Source organism: Lolium rigidum, chromosome 2 (genome assembly GCF_022539505.1).
Source record: "Lolium rigidum isolate FL_2022 chromosome 2, APGP_CSIRO_Lrig_0.1, whole genome shotgun sequence".
Taxonomy (NCBI): domain Eukaryota; kingdom Viridiplantae; phylum Streptophyta; class Magnoliopsida; order Poales; family Poaceae; genus Lolium; species Lolium rigidum.
The window spans coordinates 54219758-54228943 of record NC_061509.1 but is presented as its reverse complement, the minus strand read 5'-3'; the positions used below and the strand labels follow the sequence as shown (position 1 = coordinate 54228943).

Below are 9186 nucleotides of genomic sequence, written 5' to 3'. Positions count from 1 at the left end.
TGACATCTATCACTTTTTTCCTTCCCGTGACCGCTTCCCTGTTGGAGTCCCCCTCTTCTCCGGTGCTCCCCACCACCAATCCCATCTCACCTGATTCGCCTTCCAATCCAGTTCACCAATCTTCAGAAATTTGAGCAGGGGAGCTCGGGTCCAATGGCGCAGGACGATCCAGTTGTTTCTGCTCAGTGGCTGCAGCAGCACCTAGGGCAGCCTGATATCAAGGTGAAGAACCTCTCATCTGCTTCCGTTTTCGTTTCGATTCTGGAAGGGATATTTACGAGCATTCTAGTAGAAAAAAAAGATAGAGATAATAGCCTGTCCTTACCGTCCAGTTAACAGAAGCAACTGAGATTTGTTTATCAATGGGATTTTACTTCCATTCATGCTTCGGGTATATTTGCTGTGCCCAAAGGAATTTAGGGATTGCAGGATGCTGTGTTGTTTGTAAATGACATCTGGCTACTCGGTTTTAGGTGTTGGATGCTTCATGGTACATGCCACAAGAGAGCAGGGATCCATGGCAAGAGTACCAGGTTTGTCGATCAGTTGTGATGTTCTTTGTTTCCCCCTTATTGTGACAGTCTCTCCCATCTGAACTATTGTGATATGCTCAGGTGGCCCATATTCCTGGTGCGCTGTTCTTCGACATAGATGGCATTGTTGATCGGACAACTGATGTGAGAAATGTTTTCAGTTATAAACTTCTTTTTTTCATTTATGTGATCGTTTTGACTTGATTAAATAAGAACCGATGATATGTTGGTGTATTGGTAATTGAATCAACTGATTCATGTATGTTTATTTTGCCACCAACTGGGAACTTACACTTCCCGTTAAAATTGCAAGGCGTATGGAACTGTATTGTGCTGTGCTTTTTCTGTCTTCTGCCTTCGAAGGTATGACTGGCTTACTTTTACTGCATGCAATTGTTTCAGTTGCCCCACATGCTGCCATCAGAAGAGGCTTTTGCAGCAGCAGTTTCCGCACTTGGTATAAAAAACACTGATAAAGTTATTGTTTATGACGGAAAGGGGTTCTTCAGTGCACCGCGTGTTTGGTGGTAAGTAGAACTCCTGGGTTTAGTTTTAACAAAATGTTGAAATCGACTAACTATTGCTAATGCACAAAGACAAGTTAAGCTAATGATGTATAATATGTTCAAAGTTCATGCTGATATATTTTCATATTTTTATTCAGTGCATGTAAAGGTTACCTCTTTACTCTCTTGTAGTATCTGACATCTGTAAAATTTAATAGTTAATTACTTTGTCGCCCAATGTTTAAATGATGGCTTACTTCAATGCAGGGGCGGAGCTAGCATGTATTGATTGGTGTCAAATGACACCAATGGAATTTTGCTATTCCCCTTTGCAAATGAAGCAATACTCTTAGAAATTAAAATTGACACCGGTAAAATCAAAGGAATGACACCAATGAAGTACTTTCCTGGCTTCGCCCCTGCTTCAATGTATAGTTTGCAAACAACTAAACTGATCCTTTCTGGAAATATAAACTCAAGAGTCAGAGACTGCACATGGAAATATACCTAGCAAACATGCCAGACTTTTCATTTCCTGTCTTGATTAATTAAATGATTTTCCTATAAATGCAAAATTCCATGAAATTTATGCATACTTAATCAATTAATAGGATGTTCAGAGTTCTTGGACATAGTGAAGTCTGGGTCTTAGATGGAGGCTTACCTCAGTGGCGAGCTTCTGGATTCAATCTTGGAAACAACTGTCCTGATGATATAGTTCTGAAATCTAAAGCTGCCAATAGCGCTGTTGAAACAGCTTACAGTGGTGAATTGGTGAGATACCTCTATTGATGGTCTGTCTACTGCAAAGTCTCTTCTTTCCTTTTTTCCTGTGTGATCATGGTTTCATTCTTGTAGGCAAATGGAGCCACATTTCAGACTGAATTTCAACCTCAGCTATTCTGGACGCTAGAAAAGGTTAGCTCTCTGTCTTACCTGAAAACATAAGTCTTTTCATTTTACCTGAAATCTTTCTTGCATCCTTATAGATACGGGTAAATGACTGATTGTGAATTACTCCGCATTAGAATTGGTTTTGTTCATATGATCATATCTCATGGTCTTGATTCTTTGGAAAAGAACTTAGCTTTTGTAGAATAGAAGACATGAAGATGACATAACTCGAAACACCAATATCTGATTATACATGTGTATGTTGAGCTGTTCTGTTTGTGTAACAGGTAAAAAGCAATGTAGCTGCTCAGGCTCACCAACTAGTCGATGCCCGAGCAAAGGGAAGGTAACATATCCTACCTGCCCCTCTTTGATTACTCTAATTGGAAGCGTCGATTGTAGAAGCTCTGGTCATAATTAAATGTAGCATAGAACTTTCTTGCAGTACAGAAGTTAAAAAAGTTTTTCTTCAAAAAGAAAAGGTTGATGACAATAGTTTATGTTTCAAATTGGATATGATGATTCATCTAACTGTTTAATTCCTAGGGATTGCATTGAACAGGAATGTGTAGTGCAAGCTGTAGTTTCTTATTGTTGTCATGAAATATTTATAGATTTGATGGAGTAGCACCAGAACCAAGGGAAGGAGTAAGAAGTGGGCATATACCTGGAACTACATGTCTTCCATTCCCTGAGGTGGGTACAGTGCAAATGTGCAATATATTACATAATACTTTGACAACCACAAATAGCTAAGAAATTGACATTGTTGGCCTTCTCTCAGATGTTTGATGGTGCACCAATGCTTCTCCCTGCAAATGAGCTATCCAAAAAGTTTGAGCAAGCAGGTCTGAATTCTGTTTCATCTCACTGTTCTGGCCGAAAACTCATAATTTAGCATGGCCTTTGCGCAAGGAAGGATAAGAAAATTTTCAATGTACAACAATACAGAAAGCAGAACAACATCAATTAATAATTCAATTATGTATAATCTTCTGACCTAAGGAAAAGTTTATTAGGTTAATCATGTGTACATCAAGTACAAAAGTTTCACTAAGCGATAGCAATAATAGAACCCTGTTTTTATTTTTATCCAGGGATTTCCCTTGATCATCCGATTGCGGTCACATGTGGATCTGGCGTGACTGCCTGCATAGTTGCTCTGGTGTGGAAATCTTGCCTTCTCTTCTAGATTAAGTCATTGACTCCACGAAGCAGCCTCTAACCAATATCTCTTTACAGGGGCTATACAGAATTGGGAAACATGATGTTCCAGTTTACGACGGATCTTGGACAGAATGGGAAGCTCAGCCAGATAGTGATTACCCAAAAATTACTTCCACAGCCTCTTAAATCAACCATTCTGAAGTGATGAATGCAGTTGTTGCATCATGCACATTCAGCCCAGGTTGTCAGTACAATGATATTTCTCCATGGCAAAGCTTTGCGCCTAAGTTGATACAGAGGCTTCAGGGAAAAGATATACATATTGTACTATGGGCAATGTCTAGCTGATAATGAATTAATTCTATGTCAATTTTTTGAGACATTGACATTAATCTATAACTGATTGTACGTACTAGAAATCTTGACTTGAAAACAACATTAACCATCTGAATTGATTGTGTTTCAGAGACGCAACCTGTGTTTATTATCATGCTTTCATAGCCTCCCATATTCTGCAACGTTGCAACAAAAAGAGAGTTGTTGCACATCAAGTGTGGAGCACCTGACCAAATTTTCATCTTGTGCAAATTTATTTTGTAGCCCAAATGAAATCAAACATAAAAAAATACTGCTTGGAATTGAGCAATCGGTACAAGTAAGAGCAACAGTCTGCTCTCTGGTCATGTCACAACTGAAGTATTTAGCACACATGGATGCTGACTCGAAAACAACATTAGCCATCTGAATTGTGTATTTTCAAAGATTTAACTTGCCCTCATATAATGGGGTGACAACTGCTTCTGCATTTTCACATGCCACAAATCACCGTAGTACATGCTCATCAGGACCGAACCTCTGCAGGGCATGTAAAATCTCATTCGCACCTCACCTGCAACACAACCCATTCCCATCTCGCATATTCTTTCTACCAGACTGTTTTCCTTCTTCCAGCCGAAGCTACTATACAACAGCGAAGCCTGAGGCGCTCAAGCAAATAAAACAAAACCTGAGTGAAACCTGAGTGAAACCTGAGGCTGCTGAATTCTACTACAGAGTGCATCTGATAGCAGAAACCCCGGATACAGATCGACCAGCACAGGTCTCTTTTTGGTGTACTTCTGTAACTGTAACCCCAGCAGTGCTCCCTTGATTGCTTAACATTGCAGATTCTCCACTGAACATTTAGAGATCATCAGCAACACAGCCCATTCATATGTTGCATATTCTTTCTACCAAGCATTTAGATTGTGCTTTCCTTCTTCCATTTTCCCTTCTTCCAGCCGAAGCTAGATACAACAGTGAAGCCTGAGGCTCTCAAGAAAATAGAACGAAACCTGAGAGGCCACTGAATTCAGATATCCTGAATCAGATTCACTAGTGCATTTGACAGCAGAAACTCCAGATACGGATCAACCAGCACAGGTCTGTTTTTGGTGTACTTCTGTAACTCCAGCAATGCTCTCTTGATTGCTGCACATTGCAGATTCTCCACTGAACGTTTGGAGATCATCAGCAACCATAAAGGCACGAACACCATCCTTGTGATCTATCCAGCTGTATCCACGACCTTTCACGACTCCACGGCTAATCATCAGTGCTCTAACACCTGATGCATCTCCATGTCGGCCTAAGGAAGCATATATGTTTGACAAGAGCACATAAGGTGATGGATTCTTTGGATCAAGGTGGAACAGGTGCTGCGCGGCACATTCCCCCAATTCAGCATTGTGATGTACCGCACATGCAGCAAGTAGAACTTCCCACAATATAGGATCATCTTTGCACGGCATTTTGTCTATTAGGGCCTCCACTTCAACAAGCCGACCCGCTCGCCCCAATCCATCTATGAGACAAGTGTAGTGCTCAGCCACTGGTGTAATCCCGTAAGTGCTCTCCATGGAATCAAATAATGCAATAGCTTCATCTATGAGCCCAGAGTGACTACATCCTGTTAGGACAGCAATGAAAGTGACACTATCTGGCCTCTGTTCTGTAGTTAACATATATTCGAACAGTTCAACAGCTTTCTCCCCAAAACCATTCTGAGCATATCCATGTATCATCTCATTCCATGCAACTATATTCTTCGTCACCATGCTGTCAAAGGAAAGGCGTGCATCATCCATGTTGCCACATTTGGCGTACATGTCAATGAGGGCACTGCCCACGTAGACATTTTGATCATAACCATCTTTCACAACCTGTGCATGTATCTGCCTACCTTGAGGTACTGAAGACAATTTTGCACATGAATTAATCATACTGGCATAGGAGGATTCTGTGGGCATCATTCCATTTTCACGCATTTGCTTGAAGAAATCGAAGGCCTCTTTATTCAAAGAATGGATAGACAAACCTGAGATCATGGCATTCCAACACACCACATCTCTTTCTGTCATCCTGTTGAAGATGCTCCTGGCAATACCAATCTGCCCACATTTCGAATACATATCCACCAAACCACTAGCGACGAACATGTCGTTATGCAACAGGAGTCTTACTGAAGCAGAATGAACTTGCGCTCCGAGATCCAAAATCCCCAATCTGGAGCATGAACTGAGTATCACGGCCAAAGTTGTGCGGTCAGGCTGCACATTTTGATGCTGCATCCTCCTAAACAACTCGACTGTGTCTTGATGCAGCTCCTCCTGGCAGTAGCCAGATAAAAGTGTGTTCCATGTAGTCAAACTCGGACTTGATATCTTGTCAAACATTGCACGAGCAGACGGAACATCCCTCGCCCTAATGCAGGATGCGAGCATGTTACTGTAAGTGACCTCATTGGGCTCAGAGCCTGACTCTACCATCAGGTTCAGTACTTCCAAAGCCTTCTCGTAACTGCCCGCCTGGCCAAATCCAGTTATAAGGATGTTCCAAGAAACGATACTGACGGTGGGCAACGACTCGAAAACCTTGACGGCCTCATCCATTTGCGTGCACTTGGTGTACATGTCGATCAATGAGTTCCCCACATGCTGGTCTGACCCAAAGCCTTTTCGGACAATCAAGGCGTGAATGCACTGTCCAAGCTGGAATGCACGACCAACGTTGAACTCGCTGGTGCAAGCTTGCGCGCACGAGCTGAGGACGCTGGAGACAGACACCGGATCAACGCGGATCCCGCTCCTAAACATCCTCGCGAACAGCCTGAGCGCGTCGTCGACGGACCCGGTCTGCGCCAGCCCTCCCATCATCGCTGTGAACGACACCTCGTTTGGGCTTGCCATCGCGTCGAAGAGCTGGACTGCCTCCCCGACGCTCCCGCACTTGGTGTACATGCCAAGGAGCGCGTTCTCGACGAACTGGTTCTCGTCGAGCCCGACCTTGACGGCGAGGCCGTGGCAGCGCCTCCCGTCCTCGGGCGCGCCCACGGCGCCGCACGCGCTGAGCACGCTGGCGAGCGTGAAGTGCGTCGGGACGAGGCCCTCCCGCAGCATCCGCTCGTAGAGCTCCAGCGCCTCGCCCGCGCGCTCCGACCGCGCGAGCGCGGCGATGACGGTGTTCCAGGAGACGACGTTGGGCTCGGGCATTTCGTCGAGCAGAGTGCGGGCCGCGTCGAGGTCTCCCGCGCGGCTGGCCGCGGAGAGCGCGGCGTTGTAGGAGTAGGCGTTGGGGCGGGGGAGGAAGCGGAAGGCGCGGAGGGCGTCGCGCGGGAGGCCGGAGAGGGAGTAGAGCTCGACGACGCGGTTGAGGAGGAAGGTGTCGCCGGCGAGGCCGGCGGCGAGGACGCGCGCGTGCGCGGCCTTGGCGTGGACGCGGCTGGGCTTGGGGCTCCGCTTGATGCAGGCCTGCAGCACGGCCGCGAGCTGGGCCGCCGGGTTCGCCATGTCCGCGGCAAGTACAAGGGCACGGCTCTTATAGTGTGGGGTAGAGCCCATTAACTCGTTATTATGGAAGTTCGGTTTGACGGTTTGTGCATGGGCTGATCCGGCAAACCCTATACACCACCCATTGCGGCGCCGAAGCCTCACACCGTCGAACGCGTGTGTGAGGTGCTTGGGCCATGGCCCTTAGAAAGGGGTGTAGGCACTAGTGGGTGTGTGTGTGGGGCGTCGGCTGGACTTGGGGTGATGGTGGGATGTCGTCGGCGGACTTAGGGGTGAGGGTGGCCGGCCGGACTTAGGGTTAGCGGTGAGGTTGGTCGGTTGGACTTAGGGTTAGGTGTGAGGTGGGGGTCTCACCGGCATCGGAGAAGGGGGAATCTAAAGGGATGGTCGGTCGGAAGGCAGTGGATCGGCAAACGTGACGGCTCAGGCAAGGTCGGGCGGCGAGGTGGTGCGGACGTGACACCGTTCGGGGGAGGTGGGGAGACGGTTAGGCCGACGGTGGGTGAATGGGACGACAATGATCTAGGAACGAACGGTAGGAGCTAACAGTTGATGGGACCACGGACCAGCGCGATGAGTACACGCGTGACACCTTCTTTGGCACTGCTAAGAGCGATGTAAAGGAGCGCGCCGTTGATCGATGACACACCATGGTTTTTTAAAAAAAGCATTGGTTGATGTTAAGAAAGGTAATCTCTGAACGAGTGGGTCGTTTCGGGAGACAAGCTTCCCGGAGCTGGTTATTTCAAACTTCGGAAATTTAAAAAGTTGAAATACATTGTCTTCTATCCACACAAATAACAAAAATTCTAGATTTGTGAGGAAGAACAATGTCGTTTTCTACAATACAAAATATTTCATATTATAAATTTGCATTATCGTACCGTACACAAATAACTACATCCAGATATTTTCTTTAATTATCTAGAACTTTAAAATTGAGTTTTATTTTTCTAGAAAAAGTCAGGCTCAGTCGCATCCCCAATGGCATCCGACAGAAGCCCTAGATTGGCCAAATGGGTGATGTCGCTTGGTGATGCCGCTTTTGGAGAGCGTCCGCTTCCAATTGCGTCCCCCAAAACGCGGGTCCAAACTTCTTTTTTAACAAAATGGTAATATTGTGATTCAATCCCTTACATAGTAGAAAATAGAAGTAAAACATAGCAACCATCGTCGAACACCTTCGTCGTTGTCCTGAAACCTAAACCAGAGGCTTCTGCACATCGACGTTGTCGCCGTCGCTTTCTTCGCTGTCGTGGTAGTCTCTACGGCACATCGTATCATCAAACACCTTCACCCGAAGCATACCATCGCCTTTGTACATGAAGTTCAGCAAGCAACTGACCTCCAGGCAGTGGGCACGAGCAAAATGCTCCCAACCATTGTGGACGTACATCTGGCCTTGACCATCGAATAGGACTTCGACGGGCCATCCACAAAAATCGCAGCTGGTTTCCCGCAGTTGCACCTCGACCGTCTCCCGGCTATCAAGAAATCACATCGGAGGCATCTTTTTGCCGAAAGGGTCTTCAATGATGAGGATGGCGAACTTGAAGAACTCCATGTCGCGGAAGTACTTCGTCTCATCCTCCATCGACGATGGTGAGCGCAAGCGACGACGACCACGCGGGCGATGGTGATCGACCACGGCGTCCCCTAGAACCTACCATGGAGCGCGTGGGGAGAAGGTGAAGGGGTTGCTATGGTTGTGGAGGGGTTGCTCTAGGGTTGTTGATGTGTGGCGCTAGGGTTGTGTGATTAGGGGGTGGACACCCCAATTTATACGCCGGAGGAAAGCGAGGGGGCGGTGGTAACGGCCACGCGCATGGCCATGCGCGACGATACATCTCCATGCGAGGCCACGCGCGATGAGACGTTGCTCTACACGGCCGGGAAAACTGCGGAAAACTACAATGTCGCTGCGAGACATGTGGGGCCATTATTTTACGTGGCTTGACGAGAGGTAAGCGACGGGTTTAAGGCGACGACATGCCATGTGGCAATCATGTGACACTATCGCGACGGGTTTAAGGCCACTCGCCTCTTCGTGTTGTCTCCGGCGATTCTACAATGATCCTTGTAGTGGGGACAGGCTCGGGACGGCAAACACTCTATTGGGCCGTGCTGAATCGAATTGTTCGGCATGCTCCAAATCTCTTTGGAAGGCGCGACTGAGGATGTTGGAATAACCTTTTCTGGTCTATTTACTTCTTTCAGTACAATTTATAAGGCATGTATATTAATTTAAAAATAATTTTG

The 9186-nt window shown here is 46.4% G+C and overlaps 2 protein-coding genes across 2 annotated transcripts; one reads left to right on the top strand and one right to left on the bottom strand.

The window, feature by feature from the left end:
• Window positions 1-21: 21 nt before the first annotated feature.
• LOC124691757 (thiosulfate/3-mercaptopyruvate sulfurtransferase 1, mitochondrial-like) lies at window positions 22-3551 on the top strand. Its single transcript, XM_047225030.1, has 11 exons — window positions 22-222; window positions 474-533; window positions 615-677; window positions 936-1060; window positions 1651-1813; window positions 1898-1957; window positions 2221-2279; window positions 2548-2629; window positions 2718-2781; window positions 3031-3098; window positions 3176-3551. The coding sequence occupies exons 1-11, from the start codon at window positions 154-156 to the stop codon at window positions 3284-3286; spliced, it is 924 nt and encodes a 307-aa protein (XP_047080986.1). The 5' UTR covers window positions 22-153; the 3' UTR covers window positions 3287-3551.
• A 630-nt stretch (window positions 3552-4181) lies between these two features.
• Window positions 4182-6630, bottom strand: LOC124686476 (pentatricopeptide repeat-containing protein At4g20770-like). Its single transcript, XM_047220412.1, has one exon. It carries the CDS (start codon window positions 6628-6630, stop codon window positions 4510-4512), a length of 2121 nt encoding a protein of 706 aa, XP_047076368.1. The 3' UTR covers window positions 4182-4509.
• Between the last annotated feature and the right edge of the window lie 2556 nt (window positions 6631-9186).